Genomic DNA, 18,163 nt, shown 5'->3' on the forward strand with positions numbered 1-18,163 from the left:
TCATTTATCAGCAGGCAATGAAGTTTCTTATGGGGTAGTTACTCTATTTAATTTATATATCATATAAAAATATTAAGCCATTTCCTATCCATTGTGGACGGTTTCTAACATTGACCAATTAAGTAATTTTACTGGTCCTCTGCTTTTGTTATAAGGTTTTTCAAGTTTATAATCTTGCAACACTTGCAAGAGACTCGCATCTTAGCTGCCGGCTTTTCACTCCTTTCTTTCCTTCTCTCTTTCCGATTCTGAGTCGTGACGTCATTCTCATAACCCTTTACTAATAAATGTAGTATCATTTATTTTAAATATTGTTTCTGTATTGACATTTTTATATACTTGAACTCAATTAGCTCTTTGAATTGATCTCCTAAGTAATGTTTTACTTGTGTGACGGGAGGAACTATGTAATGTGCGCGGAGTCGCCTGAATTGAAGCTGCGTATCTCGGCTATCAGGATAAGGTCGCGGCAAGTATAGTGAGGGTAGGGTCGGCGGCGATGTTGTAGATGTTCTACTATCTTAATTCTCATAAATACACTAGGTTCACCTTAGGGCTTTTTTTTTTCTTACAGGAATGTCAGGAAAGGGAATAACAGGTGCCGGTACTGTGGCCCATGTCATAACAATACCGGAGGGGTGATCTGGCGATATGGTTGGACGCCTTGCCTACGTGGATCCGTTCCTGGTTCTTGTTCTCAACCTAAAAACGAGCGACGTTTTTCTGGTAGATTGAGGAAGCGATGAAGATTGAGGTAGGCGACATTCACCTTCACGTTTTTAACCACCATAAGTTCCTCCAACTTCCCCATAAGTGACAATTATGATTCCCTACGGAAGACTTTCTTCTCACAGATGATAGAACCCAATGCATCCCTTGCTAGAGGTATCGCAGTACGTAATTGCCCAAATGTTACCATTACGCATGAAATAAATGTAAGCTTCATGCAAGATGGTAACAGTCGCTCATTTTAAACTCACCAAAGTATAGCGGCAGTTTTTCTTACCTTCAGAAATGTAGCGTGGGAGAAGGTTATAGAAAGGGGTCTTATATAAGTATTGCAAGTTAAGACGGCAAAAAATGGCTTGGCTGACAGTAAACTGTGCCGAAGTTAATTTGTGGGCCATTGTTACGTTGAGCTGGTGAATTTTCCTGGCCTAGCAGGTGACGAATTTTACGAAGCACCTCAGTTGGTAACTTTTAAAGAGGTTCCTTTTGTTGACTAATAATTCTGCATAGACTCATTTGCGTTTGTATGGCTACTATATCTTTAGTAACTGTGAATATTCTGATGATGGAACCATTTTCGCAACATTGTTTCACTGTTCACTTATAAAAAGGATTGGACAAATTAGTGCAACGGAAGGACAAATGTTTGAATCTCAGTGGGGATCTCGTGAAGAAGTGAGGAAGGACCCATCTACACATTTATATATAATCTACAACTGTATCTTAAAAATATTTGTTACAGCTTATTAGAGATACATATATTGAACGACCCACGTATTTAGTCCACCTCTCCCGAAGATTTAAATAATAATTCTATAACTTTGATTTTTTTAAAAATACAAATTCGTCGAATATGATCTAATTTCTTCTGAGAATTTCCCATCATCTCAATTGTGTGCAGTTAAAATTGACCAATAATGAGGGAACGTGTTCTCCCCAATTCTATATAACATATTTTCCGGAATTTTTATTAAACACACTTAAATTTTTTAGAGGACTTTGTGTGTGTTTGTCGGAGAGTAGAGAATTATTCTTATAGTTTGGGGTTGGAATTAGTGAGATGGAGGATTAACAATGCAGGGCAAGTCAAAATGATGAATCCGATTTCAGAAAGTCACTCTGTGAAATCTAGTAAACATATGTTACTGTGAGACAGGTGCTAAGGAAGGTAAACTGTGAAAGTCTTCTTATCACAAGTGTTCTAAGGGAGCACCTCGCGTCACATGGCACACTTTATCTCCCACCAAACCATTTATAGCATGTGGTCAATATCAGCCATTTTCCTGAACTGCTCCCTGCTGACTCCTAGCGGTGGCAAGTGGAAACACTGCCTGGAAACTAAACTTTCCTACCTGGAAGTTAACCTTTCGAAGAGCATAACTCACAACAGCATACACTATGTGATCAAAAGTATCCGGACACCTGGCTGAAAATGACTTACAAGTTCGTGGCGCCATCCATCCGTAATGCTGAAATTCAATATGGTGTTGGCCCACCCTTATCTTTGATGACTACTCCCACTCTCGCAGGCATACTTTCAATCAGGTGCGGGAAGGTTTCTTGGGGAATGGCAGACCATTCTTCACGGAGCACTGAACTGAGGAGAGGCATCGATTTAGGTCGGTGAGACCTGGCACGAAGTCGGCGTTCCAAAATATTCCAAAGGTGTCCTATAGGATTCAAGTCAGGACTCTGGGCAGGCCAGTTCATTACAGGGATGTTATGGTCGTGTAAACACTCCCCCACAGGCCGCGCAGTATGAACAGGTGCTCGATCGTGTTGAAAGATGCAATCGCCATCCCCGAATTGCTCTTCAACAGTGAGAAGCAAGAACGTGCTTAAAACATCAATGTAGGCCTGCGCTGTGAGAGTGCCACCCAAAACAACAACGGGTGCAAGCCTCCTCCAAGAAAATCACGACCACACCATAACACCACCACCTCCGAATTTTACTGTTGGTACTACACACGGTGACAGATGACGTTCACCGGGCATTCGCCATACCCACACCCAGCCACATTGTGTACCGTGATTCGTCACTCCATACAGCGTTTTTCCACTGTTCAATCGTCCAGTGTTTACGCTCCTTACACCAAGCGAGGCGTCGTTTGGCATTTACCTGCGTGATGTGTGGCTTATGAGCAGCCGCTCGACCATGAAATCCACGTGTCCCCACCTCACACCTAACTGTCATAGTACTTGGAGTGGATCCTGATGCAGTTTGGAATTCATGTGTGATGGTGTGGACAGATGTCTGCCTATTACACTTTAAGACCCTCTTCAACTGTCGGCGATTTCTGTCAGTCAACAGACGAGGTCGGAGTGTACGCTTTTGTGCTGCACGTGTCCCTTCACGTTTGCACTTCACTATCACATCAGACACAGTGGACCTAGGGATGTTTAGGAGTGTGGAAATCTCGCATACAGAATTCTTACACAAGTGACAACCAATCACCTGACCTCGTTCGAAGTCCGTGAGTTCCGCGGAGCGCACCATTCTGCTTCCTCATGATGACTAATGACTACTGAGGTCGCTGATAATGAGTATCTGGCAGTAGGTGGCAGCACAATGCACCTAATAGTCTATGAAAAACGTATGTTTTTGAGGGTGTCCAGATACTTTTGATCACATCGTGTATGTTTATTAGATTTCACAGAATACATTTCTGAAATCGGGTCCATCATTTTGACTTGCCCTGTATATAGCATCATCATTACTCTAACATACGAAATAAGCTTTTCTTACCATATAGACACTGTTAGCCTTCCTTACCTCCATAGCAGAATCCATGAGCATTTTATCGTCATACATTGTTGCATATTGTAACACTGGCCATGTATAGTGTGGAGTGATATTGCTGGAAAGAAACCTGGAGCAAATTTCGACCAGTTCTTCGATCATGTATTTATGCGCTGCTCGATATAGTTCCAATGCTTGAAGAACGCACTCCAGCTTCAATTTATCCGTGTAAATGAATCTGGAATTGTAATTACAAGGTTAATAGTCAAAAGAAATGCTTTCTTATAGAATCGAATATATTATATTAAAAAATAGTGTTCAACACTTTCATTTTCTTACTGTAAAAGTTACGAAAGCTTGACTAGTTTACGTTTGCCCTAGTCCACATATGAAACACATTCACCATATTATATTGATTACGTATATTCATTTCTTTTTCTAGATAACAAAGTTCATCTTTCCTTTCATTTAATATTTTAACGTGATACGATTGTGCTCTGAGGCTAAGGAAATGAAATACCTCACGATTATCCCCTTTTAGGCAAAGGCCGACGATAATTAAGACAAGTGAATGATGATGGAAGAAATAGTGGAATGGAAATGTGGGAGGAAACGGTAGAAACCCGAAGAAATGCCATGCACACGGTTATTTTTCCATCATAAGCCCCAGTTGGTGAGAGCTGAAATCGTCGAACTGGAAACCCCACGCGCAAGCAGGACATTTGAATTGCCAACCCCACGGACCCATTTGAATTGCCACTGAACTGGAATGTCCCCCACGGACATTTGAATTGAATTAGAATTTTTACAACGCTTTTAGGCATCCGAGGTGTGAATGAGGAAATGCCCTGGAAATCCTAAGTATCTGTTCTCGGTGAATCCTTTTCTTTCAACGTCTAGAAAATTGACTTAAACTGTCGATTTTTGCAAAACTTCGCTTTGTTTTAAACCCAAACGGACAAATGTCAGCAGAAATTTTCGGAAAGTGTTGCTATTTGCACTGCTACCAGAGTGAAATTCAGAGTGCTTTTAGTGGGCACAGTAGCTTAGGTTAGAGCGCTTACTTCCGGTGCGTGGGGCCCGTAGTTCGAACCCCGACCAAGTAAGTTTATTGTGGACAACATCGTGCTCTTGGATCTTCTCAAGGTACTCCCGTTTCCTCCCACTTTCTCATTCCGCCATATTTTTACATCATCATTCCCTTGCTTTAATTATCGTCTCCCTTATCCTAAAGGACATAACGTGGGACGTTAAACTCGAAGATTTCGTTTATTTTCTTTCATTTCTAAGCATTTAAACCTTCACTGGAAATCAAAGTGAAGATCACATGCTTGTACAATCAGAGACAAAAGTTCTTTCCTTTTGGCAAAATTTATTGCTATGGCTGAAACATACAGAAAACTATATTCTTTTTAAATTTACTGAAAACTGTACTGAAATTGTCTTTTCATTCTGAAATTATTTACGAAACTAATTTCATGAAAGGAGAAAAAAACTTTTGTCGGTGACTGTACAACGAGGATGCTTTTGTGATTAAATTGTGTAACGATTTGGCATCACTGCACACTAGCTATATCAATTAGGAGAATCTCTCATTCAACTGTGAGATATGTTTCATTGTGTGCAGTGGTTTCCTTATCCCAAGATACACTGGAATGAGGAAACAGTTCTCTTCCACGTGAAGATGTTACGAAAACGCAGAATTCCTGACGTAAACATGTTTGTTTTTCGTAACGTAATTTGGCAGATACACGCTTACGCTGTCCGCCTTCGTGAACCACAAAATTTAGTGAATAACACAACTGATTAAATTGAAAGCAGAAAAGACGAATAAATTATGCTTTTCTTTAAAGTAACTGTAAATTGATGAACCTAAATTTGTCTAAATATCCTATGTAAGCATTATAGAATTTCGTCTATTATAAAACTTCGAAGCAATCAGTAACGTCTTACAAAAACAAGTTAGAACTTCACCTTCTTTCAAGATTGTTATGCTTATTGGTATTACTTCATATTAGAAAATTAGGGGGAACTATGGTTCAGTGACAGAACGCTTACCTCTGGTCCATGGGGTTTCTGGTAAACCCTCTATTGGTAACAGGGGTGACGTGTAACTCCATCTCGGATTATTCTGTTCTTTAATACTAGAAATACTATTCTCACATTTGTGCGGCTTCATGTAAACTTCGAAAACAACAGTATTTATTAGCGTACATATGTTCTTCGTTTACATCACCTTTCTTTAGTGAATTATGAGAGTGTGACTGGCCACCCCTGTTACCATTCGTGTTCGTAAACTTCTTTAATTAAATTATTGAACACTTTTACGTATAATTGCAGTTGTGACCGTATCCGGTCTTAACTTTGAACAACCTATTTCTTGTGAGTTAGAATACGATTCTGAGTGAAGTACTGATGGCGTTTCTAGGAATGAATAGGACAATATTGAAGTATAATTTGAGTCAGTGTGGAAATACAGGTATACGATTCAGAGGCTGAAGTAAGCAATCATTCAGGCAACGGTAGAGCCTGACACACTTCGTCCACCAAGAAACACAAGAACAGTTGTTTGTGTTTCTGTCCATGTACTTCATGTAAACAGAACATGCACTTATAGTGTTGGGGTTATCAGTAACCCCATACTACCATCCACCGGTGTATAATATATGTTACCAACGGAGGGTTAAATTCCTGGTCAAGTGAGTTTGGGGTGAACAACATTGTGTCCGTCGGTTTTGTCGGGTTACTCCCATTTCTTCCCACTTTCTGATTTTATCAATATCTTTCATCATCTTTCACTTGCCTGAATCATCGTCTCCCTTAGTGTAAAGAACATGTGCCGGAGTGCGTATAACGGTTTCGAGGCAACGTGTAACGTGTTTATCTAAGACTTTAGTAATTTATTTGGCATTATATACGATTCGTTCAAGATAGTACGCGTCCATGTTTCACTTTATACATTCTAAACTAAGTTCAATTGCCATTAAGTTCTAGTTTAGTTCTTCAGGGATTTTTGCCTAAAAATAGTAACAATAGTAATACTATATATATATATATATATATATATATATATATATATATATATATATATATATATATATACTAGCAGCGTTCACCCCGCTTCGCTGCGGTCACCCCGGAACGCAATAAACTTTGTTACTTAGATAATTTTTACTTTTTCGCTTTCAAGTGATATGATAAAAACCATAGAAGATTGCAGTAAATCTTAACATTATATCGCCTGTCATTTATGTTAACCCGCCCCGCTTCGCTGCGGTCATCCCGGTGCTGGCATATTGTAAAAGTGTCTGTAAAAATAAGCAAATCAATTAAAAAATTTTAAACAGAAGATTCAAGCTATTTTCCGCTGTATATCGCCTGTCATTTATGTTAACCCGCCGAGTGACACGGTCATGCGGGTTGCATATAAATACGTTTATTTTTACCTATGATGAACTAATAACAAAGGATTTGTACGTTATGGACACTTGAATGGTCAATTATCTCAAGACACTGGTAATTAAAAATTAAAGTGATATGATAAAAACCATCTAGGGTTCAAATCCTAATAACCCCCCAAAAATGAAAGAAATTGGTTCAGCCGTATTAGCGTGATGAGCGGACAAAGGATTTTGTACGTTCTCTTTTATATATATATATATATATATATATATATATATATATATATATAAGTTCAACTTATTCATCCAATCTAGATCAAATTTGGTATCGGTTCCAGCTGCGATACCCGGTGGAGACACTCGGTTGAAAAACTGTAAAAACTTTTTCAAACCATCCATCCTGAACGAGGTTTTCGTGGGTTTTCCTCATTCATACCAGCAGTGGCGTATTTACAATTTTGTTTCGGGAGGGGCTTTGCTAACTTTCGGGGGGGGGGGCTTTGCCTGGAAATGTGAAAATTCTGCAAGATATTCCATTTACTTTACTATACTAAGTAAGATTTCGGGGGGGCTTAAGCCCGGAAGCCACCCCCCTAAATACGCCACTGCATACCAGGCAAATGCCAGGATGGTATCTAACATATAGGTTTCAGTTCGCTTCCTTCTTTCCCTTTCCTCGGATACTGTGATAACTAAGGGACGTCATTCCTCAAACGTTACGAGCTACCATGGGCATAGATGCCGAAAGCTCAGAACTCTAATTCATAATGTTAATTCTAATCAAACTTGGCAGGTGATAGTAGATCTTGACCTGCAATACAAGCTTAGTTGGATTGGAGATTAGCATCCGTTTTAGTATCGAGGCTATAAGAAACATGGTCCTATAGTTTAACGTAGGATCGAGGTTCTACATGAGCTTATAGCGGCAACCGAACCCAAGTATTCCGCGCCAAAGATGTGTACGCTAAGCACATTAGCACGAGAGAGCTCTGCTACAGAAACGTGTGAAATAGGGTCGCCAACTTTTGAAAATTGATATACCGGACATTCTCTTAGAGTACGTACTACACTCTTAAGATTGTAACGTCATCGCTCGTCAAAAAGGTAAACAACCTAAAAGTGGTTACTTTACAAAAATTGAGCAATTCGAAGTTCCAATTTAATAAGTTTAGTTGCTCTTGAAGTATTTATTAAACTTACTTATCCCAAAAATGAAATGAAAACTTTAAGTTTAACGTCCCACGGTTATGCCGGTTAGGCTAAAGGATACGGGGATAATGAGAAATGAGTGAAACGTTGAAATGAAGAAAGTGGAAGGAAACGGGAGAACCCCGAGAAAACCCACGAGCACGGTGTTTGTCCACCACAAAGTCCACACGGCGCGAGCTGGGATCGAACCAGGGACTCCGAGCGCCGGAAGTGAACGCTCTACCACTGAGCCACCGCACCCCCTTACTTATCCCAGTTTTGGTTGAGTCTGCACATGTAATTTTTGTAGTCTACTATCAATAATAATTACACCGTATTTAAAACAGAAAATCAAATGTAATTGGCAGTATAATTATGATATGCACAAAATATAATAGAAAAATAAGTCTTACCAGCTTCGCTAATGCTGGTGATGTCTCATAATGCCTAAATACTTTTGGAAGACATAGCTGAGGATGAAACAGTGCTATCTGCCCTCTTAAAAATGTACTTTTGTTGACCTTTAGCAGTTTTGATAAGTTCAGTAAATTTTCCTGCTTTCAACTGTTCAGTAAATTCCGGGCACAACAGGATGGTATCAAAGCGCATTATAAGCTCTGCTTTAACCATGTTCATTGACAAACGATTTCTTTCGTTACAGCAAAATAATCTGAATTTGAACAGAGAATACGACTAGTAAAAGGAAAAATTACCGGACATTTAATGTCCAGTTTGGAGGTTGTACTGGACACTGCACACTGGACACTGGACAAAAAGGTCAAAAACCGAACTCTCCGGTAAAATAACGCACGGTTGGCAACTCTAGAGTGAAATGTTACGGTTTTTCAGGCTTTTCTTCCCTAGTTATTGGTTATGAAATTTGGGGGTATGGACTTAGTGATTGTTTCCCTTCGCCAAACAATTTTTCTACGGAATTGATTTATCATCTGATTTTCTCCAAAACTTGACACTATCGTAGATCTTGGCAAACTTAGTTGGCATATCAAATATTATGGAATACAGGCATTTGGTTCCCGAATTATCATCAAATTTGGGGATTCGATCGTATCCAATCTGCATTAAACTTGGCAAACTCGATCATGAACTGCTGTACAAATGTGTAGAATATCATACCATGAAGGTTTTTGGTTCCCGAGTTGTGCACCATCAAATTTGGAGCTATGACGTGAAATTTACGCACAACAATTTTAAGCCTAGCTATAGCTCTCTCTTAAATCCAGCCACATACATAAATTTGCTTTAAGTCACGAAATTGCGAATTTCTGAGTTATTGTTGTGCAATGCACTCAGAGCAGGCCCTACGCAATTTGACACCCCGTGTAATGACATCATTTGTCGCACCCTCTCTGCAAAAAGTACAAATCTTAAAATCCACTTTCTTAAAGTAAGTTACCTCATCATGAACAACGAAGGGGAAGGAAACAGCACTGGCACTCAGAAAAGCCAAAACACTACAAATTAAATCTCGTCTTGTCTGTTGTTTTCTTTAAATAATAATCTATTATGATAGTGAAAGATAAGGGAAACACATCTGCAGAGGAAAGATGGTAATCATTTTTATAGAATTTAATATAGAGCTTCAATCTTAATATACCAATTTGCAATTACAATGCAACTAGCTCTTTTATATTTATTTCTTGATTTTCCTTCTACATTTGATAAAAGATTTTAGAAAAAACTTTATTCCACTTTCAATGACAAGGAACTTGTTTGTGACAAAGACAAGACTAGTTTTCATACCAAAACTCTGATAACTAACTAAATAGAACAGGTCTTCGCTACTGTTCGAGAATTCAGTTCTTGTATTTAACAACAATCAAGCAATTCATGCTGGAATTTGTTTGACCCAGCACTGTCCATGCGACTTCAAACTAATGCGACCTAAACATGATTTATAAATGTATTATTCAATTAGAAGGTCAGGTTAGTATATTTAACTACCATCATCATGAGGTATGTTACCAACAAGAAATATTTATTTTAAATAATATATTTATGACAGATTTTGCCGCACTTTACAAATCCACATGTTGCACATATGGTAGAGTCGGTCCTGCATGCCTTTTTTATCTGAATTTAAACTACGCCACTGTTCACAAGTAAGTCAGGGATTAAGGAAAAAGGTAGACTAAATCTTGAACGGTGTATGTGTTGGAATTCTTAGTTTCATGCCTGTAGTAGTAGAGGTCAATTGCTTCTCTAGCTATTCCCGTTTAAGTATCAAGGTCACCTAAATATATACTCCCTAAAGATTCTATCTGATTACCAGACAACATGCTTCTATTAGCCAATATATGCGACAGTAACGGTAACGGACTTAAGAACACAGTGGAAATTTAAAAAAAAAGACTTTAAAAAGGTTATTTTAGTTTTATCTCAAAAAGAAAACAACTTTCGATTTTCACTTTCAGACTATGAATAAAGCAAGAGGCGCCGACGACGACGCGCGTTTCCATCGAAACGGTTTCCACATACCGTTTCTCTACACATGTTGATTCTTTCTATCACGTTCTTCGCGAACTACTTTTTTTTTCTTTTTTTTCGCGGCAATAGGAGAGGAAAAAATGTGGACACTTTTGTTTCACTTGCCCTCTCGACAGTCATGATGCCGTTGCTATATTTGAACGCACCTATGCTATCGCTTTGCTGTCTAAGTTAAGGCTCTCATCGCAGAAGCCCTATCAGCAAGTACGAGACAATAAAAACGCCTACTCGTATTTAATACCAAACAACATGGTTATAGAAGCTTTTTGTGTCTTTCATAGTGAAGATTTACCGTTTCAGCATTGCTTGTAAACGCTTATTTATTAGTACCATTATTGTTTTACTTGTTCGTAACTGTAATGATTGAGACCAAGGGCGCCCATGTTGTGGTTTCCAAGAGGGGCCAAGTACAAGCGACGTTTCAAATATAGTTTCAAATTTTGCTGTAACTAATGTAAAAATTCTATTCGATATTCCCAAGTACAATTTCCTCTTAGGGGGGCGATGCCCCACCTTGGCCCCCCCTGATGGGTACCCTTGATTGAGACATGTATCTTCTAAGGTCTAAAAACTTCGAAAACATGAATGCATTTATATCTTAAAAATAGCCAAACATAACCAAAATATATAAAAAAAAAAATTCTTTGCTAGAGGTAGAAGTTGCAAGACATGTTTAAAAAATAAGCAGATAGTATTCAAAAGATAAGAAATAATACGAAATAATAATAAGAAATAATGATTTGATTTTTTTTTTAAATGTAGAAAATAAAAGAAATTGTGTGGCAGATGGAGACAATGTGTGAAAGATACAAAAAATATGAAGATACGTAGAAGATACGAAACAAACAATATGTAGGACCTACTAGACATTTTTTTTTTTTTTTTTTAAATAAGAGATTGTATTCGACACAGAACCAATGATTAATGATAGAGATACAGCCAATGACTAATGAGTCATTCTATTTTAAGTCAAACAATGATCAAAATTCATGATCTCATATTTTGTTAATTTTTTGTACATTGAAAGAAATGTTTGCGAATAGTTATTTCCCAAAATAAAGCTTTTCCAGCCCTTATAATTAATTAGTAATTAATTACGCAATTAGCTTCAAGGTCACGACTCAAAAATGTCTGATTTTGCGTTTTATTGTTTATTTCAACAACCATATGAGTTATGAAGGTTAACATTTGCATCCACATATAATTTTGCCTGTAGATTTCAAATCTGCAATCAAAATTGATGAATATTATTTAGGTGTAAAATTATAGCAGCATTTATAGTCCCAGGTTCAGGCCCCGAAATGAGCATGTAGTGAAAGTTGTACGTGTGTGAAATTTTAGCACAAGGTTAAGAAATACCTATATTTCGTGGGATCCAAATTTGGTTTTAGGTATTTGAACCTAAGGACCAAAACTAAACTTCTAATAAGCATACGTGCAAATTTAAAAAAAGACAGCTACGAACCAAATATTAAATGCACAGCAGTTTTATAAGTGGGTTGTGGAAAATTTTACGTCCACTAGATTTTTTTTTTTTTTTGTTTTGGTATCAACTGACATGTTCAGCAGCATCGCACGACTCAAGAAAATAGGTTTATCCCTGTGAAAACAATACCTGCAACAAGAAATAATCATGCTTTCATTCCTAACAGTGAAATAAGTTTAAAAACTGGACTAATTTCCTCTCCATCAATGAAACACCTACATAGAGTTTACGTAAATAAACAATACAAACAGAAGACATCAGAAGTAAAACTCTTGGATCCAGGGAAATTTGTAGCGTGTGACTATGGCTGCAAATAGTGGATTGGGATGGTGCTGGAATATTTTGATAAATATCAGGACCACAACACAAAGTTCTTACACCTTGCAGAGCCCGTTTTCACTTTTCACTTGCCTGGAACCGACGATATCTTATAAGTGCTAGCCGATTACATTCTTATTGACGCAACAGATCACATTTCTATCACAGCTAGTGGAAGACCACATAGTGTATCACGTAAGACTGTTAAGAAAATTAACCAGTTATTGAAGACTTTCAGTAAATTGATACATTGTACAATGCTGATGGTTAGTAGATAAGTCAACTGTTATCTTTGCTATAATTATAGGTTACTGTGTGGAGTAGTAATAAAAGTTATACAGTATCAAATAGGCTATATCATTACTTCAGAAGCTCGTCATAAGGCAAAGGACACATTTTGGGGGGTCTTAGGTTCAAATACCCAAAACAAAATTTGGTTCACACTAAATATAGGTAGATATTTCTTAATTTTGTGCCAAATTTTCAGACATGTACAACTTTCACCACATGCTCATTTCGGGCCCTGAACTTTGAACCATAAATGCTGCTATAACTCTAAACCTATTCAATATTCATTAGTTTTGATTGAAGATTTAAACTCTTCAGGCAAAATTACATGTGAATGCAAGTGTTTAGGTTCATAGTTCTCATGGTTATTGAAATAAAAAATAAAATGCAAAATCAGCTTTTGTTTTTTCAGTCGTGACCTTGAAACTGATTGTATATTTGTTTACTATTTAACCATGATGGCTGGAAAAGTTTTATTTTGGGAAATAACTATTGTCAAACATGTCTTTAAATGTATAAAAAATTGTCAAAATCTGAGACATAAATTTTTCACCATTGTTTGATTTGAAATAGAATGACTGCAATGGTAAAAAGATAGAGTCAATTATTAACGTTAAAGAGATACAACCAATGACTAATGATAAAGAGAAAGAGTCAATGACAAATGTTAAAGAGATAGAACCAATTACTGATAGTAAAGAAATAGACCCAATAATCAATGCTAAAGAGATAGAGAAAATGACTAATGATAAAGAGATAGAGCCAATTACTAATGATATAGAAATAGAGTGAATGACTAATGATAAAGAGAAAGAGTCAATGGCTAACGATAAAGAAAATAGTCAATAACTAATGATAAAGAGGTATAGGCGATGACTAATGATAAAGAAATAGAGCCAATGGTTAATGATAAAAATAATAAAGCTAATGACTATCGATAAAGACATTAAGCCAATGACTGGTAATAAACAGGCAGAGCTAATGACTAATGATAAAGAGATAGAGCTAATGAGCCAATGGTTGTTTGTAAACAGATAGAGCCAATGACTAATGATAAAGAGATAACACCAATGACTAATGATAAAGAAAGAGCCATTCACTAATGATAAAGAAATAGAGCAAATAACTAATGATAAGGAGATAGAGCCAATAACAAGTCATAAAAATAGAACCAATGACTGATGATAAAGAGTCAATGACTAATGATAAAGAAATAGAGTCAATGCATAAGGGTAAGCAGGTAGAGTAAATAACTAATGATAAAAAGAACGAGCCATTGACTAATGATAAAGAGATAGTCAATGACTGATGATAAAGAGATAGAGCCAGTGACTAATGATAAAAAACATAGTCAATGATTTATGATAAAGATACTGCTAATGACATGATAAAGAGATACTGCTAATGATTAATGATAAAGAGATAGAGGCAATGACTAATAAAAAAATAGAGGTAATAACTAATCATAGAAATAAAGAGTCAATGACTGATGATAAAGAAAAAGAGCCAACGACTAATGATAAAGAGATAGAGCCAATGACTGATGAAGACAATATGCAGAAGTTACTGCCCAATATTGTAGAAAATAAGAGAAGTTGTGCAGAAATAATATAAAAATGGTAAAGAGATAATATGTAGGAGATCAGAAACAATAATATGTTCACTCATGTCCAAAATTATTGTCGCATGTCTATAAATATGTTGTAGGAATATAATTTGATAACGGATTCGCCCGGTATTTCTTATAATGTTAGTATGTGTATAATCGGCAAAGACATGTATGTGGAAAATTTCACGTGAAAAGAGCAGTAAATAAGAACAATAAAACGAAAATAAAACTTTCTTCTCCATTTAGCAACATTTTGTTTTACTCATTTTAATTTTCGTATTTATAATTCTTTTCCTATGGAATTTACCACAAATATACATTTCCCGATTATACACATAGTATCAGTATTAAAAGTACCCTGCAAAATAATTATCAAATTATATTTTTACAAGAAGAAAGTTATGGATATGCGACAATCATTTTGGACATGAGTGCACATGTCAATTTCATCACAAATAACAAAAGGTAGACCCCTATGCAAATGATAGAGGGAATAAGTATAAAATAAAAGCAATATATAGATGAAAAAAAAAATTAACAGTACGAATTCCAGAAAATTAAATTTGAGGCATAAGAGACAAGACACAGAATGTGATATATTTAGGAGAAAAAAGTTAATAACTTTAATGAGATTAGAATCAACACAAAATTGTATAAAAAGTATTAATATGTTAATTTAAATTAAATTTTCTTTCATTAAAAAACACTATTTATAATTCAAATTTACCTACAATATCATAATGACATTTGAGACAAACGTTGTCCAAAGCGAAAAAAATAAATTTTTACTTACATAAGAAGGAGTTCAAAGGCATCCGGTGTAACATCAGGAACCACAATAGTTTCTGATTCTTTTAGGTTACCGTGGAACATGGATTCGAACACAGGACTTGCCACGGAAAGAGGCAACTTGTGTGCTTTAAATACCTAGTACGAAAAATAAAGAAGAATAAATGTTTGAATATATACAAGAAACGTAAATATCAACCATATTGCGCTATAGGTAGGTAATGTAACATTAAACATTGCTTCCATGCATTCGAAAATAAAACTAGTTTAACTTTATTGCTAGTAGCTTGGAAAATAATTATGAAAAGTGAGTTTGTTAATGGAACACTTTAGATTATTGGTTGTCATTTTGACTCCAAAGTGACTCTCAACTGAAAACTATTACAAGCTTCATTCTTACATCGCCGAAATTTAACAAATATTCATTGGTATGGACTGTAAGCACCTTAGAAGGTGTGATCAAAACATTATAGTGAATGTAGTTGCACCGTGCCATCTATCAATGTTGTATTCCGATACCCTAAACTAGGGATGGTACCGAGACCGAGACTAGTCTCGGTCTCGTCTCGAATTATCGAGACAAGACCGAGACCGAGACGGCCTTTTATATACCGAGACGAGACCGAGACCGAGACGGCCTTTTATCTACCGAGACGAGACCGAGACCGAGACGGAGCTCTATAAATCGAGACGAGACCGAGACGAGACTTAGGTCAGTCTCGAAAGTCTCGGTCTCGTCTCGAATATTGATATAGACAACTATTAAGATTGACCTTTACTCAAAATTTCTTTCGTTGCTGTATTAGGTAATATGCGAACAGTTGACTAATGTTCAGTGGCGTATTTAGGGGATGGCTAACGGACTGAAGCCCCTCCTGAAATAGATTTGTGATCATTTTTTCGCATTGCACGTACATCACAAATATTTCTTACTCGTTCTCAAGCCTCTCCCGAAACAAAATCCACTGCTGATGTGTATTGGCATCTCTGTCTCTCTCTCCCTCTCTCAACATATATATATATATATATATATATATATATATATATATATATATATATATCAGAGGATCCAGGATATGATCGAGGGAGGGGCTAAACCATAGTTTGACATTTTATCCAGTGTAAAGAAAGAAGTAGGATTGAAGCCCATTTTATACAGTGTATAGCTGAGCGTCAAGGGGAGGTATAACCCCTTTAACACTACTCTTGGATCCTCGCCTGTATATTATATCTAATATAAGTAAAAGGAGATTTTGTTTGTCTGTGTTTGCGTGCCTGTCTTTCTGATTGCCTGTGTGCGACCTGGGAACCAGACAAGAGTCCAAGAGTTACGAAATTTGGGTGACAAGTATCATGTCCCAGGCCTCAGACCAAGAAGCAGGTTTTTTTTTTTTTTAATTTTGAATCAGGAGGGGCGTTTACCGGGACATGTAAAAGTAGTAGAAAATGACCAATATTAGTGTCGAATACATAGTTTTCGCAGTCGCTGAGATCAATGATGATACTTTCATTAGCGATGACTTTCAAAGTCAGCTACCAGTGCATGCAGGCCGTGGTTCACTTGCGGGGGAGGGGAGTACCAAGACGTAAAAATAATACAAAATGACCGATATTAGGGTCAAATAGTTTCCGCGTTTTCTGAGATCAATGGTGAAACTCCGATCACATTAATCTCCAAATTCACCCCATTCAGCTGCGGGCCGGAGTTCACAAGAGGGATACCGAGACATGTAAAAGTTATCCAAAATGGCCGATATTAGTGTCAAAAGTATAGTTTTTGCGGTTGCTGAGATCAATGGTGTCCCTTCCATTAGCGATGACTTTCAAATTCAGCTACCAGTGCATGCGGGCCGGGGTTCACCTGCTGGGGAGGAGGTACCGACATGTAAAAATAATACAAAATGACCGATATTAGTGTCAAATACATAGTTTTCGCGGTTGCTGAGATAGTGATACTCCCACAGGCCTTGACTTCGAAATACTGGTCCCATGCGAAAAATGGATATTTCATCTAGTTATATATAATAGTCATATATATTAAAAATACTGAATTTTTTTAACATGCTGTGTGAAATATGGAAGGAGAAATTATTCTAGATACTCTGCAATACCACTAGATAAACAAGCAATGTTGCCAACGCAACATAAAGTTGTAATTTCTCAAATTGCACTACATTTGATATTACATATTTCTGTTCAGTTAATTTAGTTTAGTGCGTGGGTTTTCTCGTGGTTCTCCCGTTTCCTCCCACTTTCTTCATTCCAGCATTTCATTCATCTCTCATCATCACAGTCTCCTTTAGCCTAACCGGCATAAGCGTGGGACGTAAAACTCAAAAAATTCATATAATTTTTAAAATTGATTTTAACGCCTCTTTCAGCAGCGAGGTTATATGAGACTGAACCTACGGATTAATGTTGGATCTAAACCACATGAGCTCCCGCCGGGAATCTAACCCGGGTCTCTCACGCCATAGGCTAACTGCTTAGCCACGAAAGAGCTCTACATATTTCTAATTTAGATATTAAATTAAACCACAAAAGCACATATATTATTCAGTGTAACAAAGGACAATACAGTATCACTAACATAAACATTTTGGAGATCTCTAATAACTCAAATGGCAGGAACATTATAACATTAGTGTTCAATAGTTTTAATTACAACAAGTCGCAGTAACATTATTTTAAGTAGTGTTGCGAACTTAAATAAATTGCTAAATATTATTATAAATATAGTGCAAATAAAGTAGCTAAAATGCAAAATATTTTAAAATTACTCGTAATTTGTTTTATGGTGCAATAATGTTTTCAAAACACGATGTTTTTCATAGTCTTTGGGCTACTTATAATGTTAATGTCAAAGTTTTCGTTCCACAAATACATGTAAAAGCAAATTGTAACTAAAATTAAAAGTAACTGACAACTTTTCAGTAGCACTAGTTGTTCTCCCTAAACCTTAGACCTGGTGTATTTTTTAGATTAAAAAACTGCTGTATTAAAATTTTAATTACACCCTAACTGCATTTCATTTGTTATAGTTTGACCACCGACCACCTCAAACTCGATCCATACCATATAGCTATATGCAATTATTCAGACTTACAGTT

The 18,163-nt window shown here is 36.7% G+C and overlaps 1 protein-coding gene across 1 annotated transcript in view; it reads right to left on the minus strand.

The window, feature by feature from the left end:
- Positions 1–18,163, minus strand: part of LOC145686780 (BTB/POZ domain-containing protein 6-like) — a 70,228-nt gene that overhangs the window by 11,837 nt on the left and 40,228 nt on the right. Inside the window, exons 3-4 of the mRNA XM_081760438.1 lie at positions 15,058–15,191; positions 3,503–3,707 (exon numbers count right to left, since the gene is read on the minus strand). Coding sequence (XP_081616564.1) covers positions 3,503–3,707; positions 15,058–15,191 — 339 coding nt within the window. The remainder of the gene's footprint in view (positions 1–3,502; positions 3,708–15,057; positions 15,192–18,163) is intronic.

The sequence above is a fragment of the Thermobia domestica genome, chromosome 5 (assembly GCF_964235325.1).
Source record: "Thermobia domestica chromosome 5, izTheDome1.hap1.1, whole genome shotgun sequence".
Lineage (NCBI taxonomy): Eukaryota > Metazoa > Arthropoda > Insecta > Zygentoma > Lepismatidae > Thermobia > Thermobia domestica.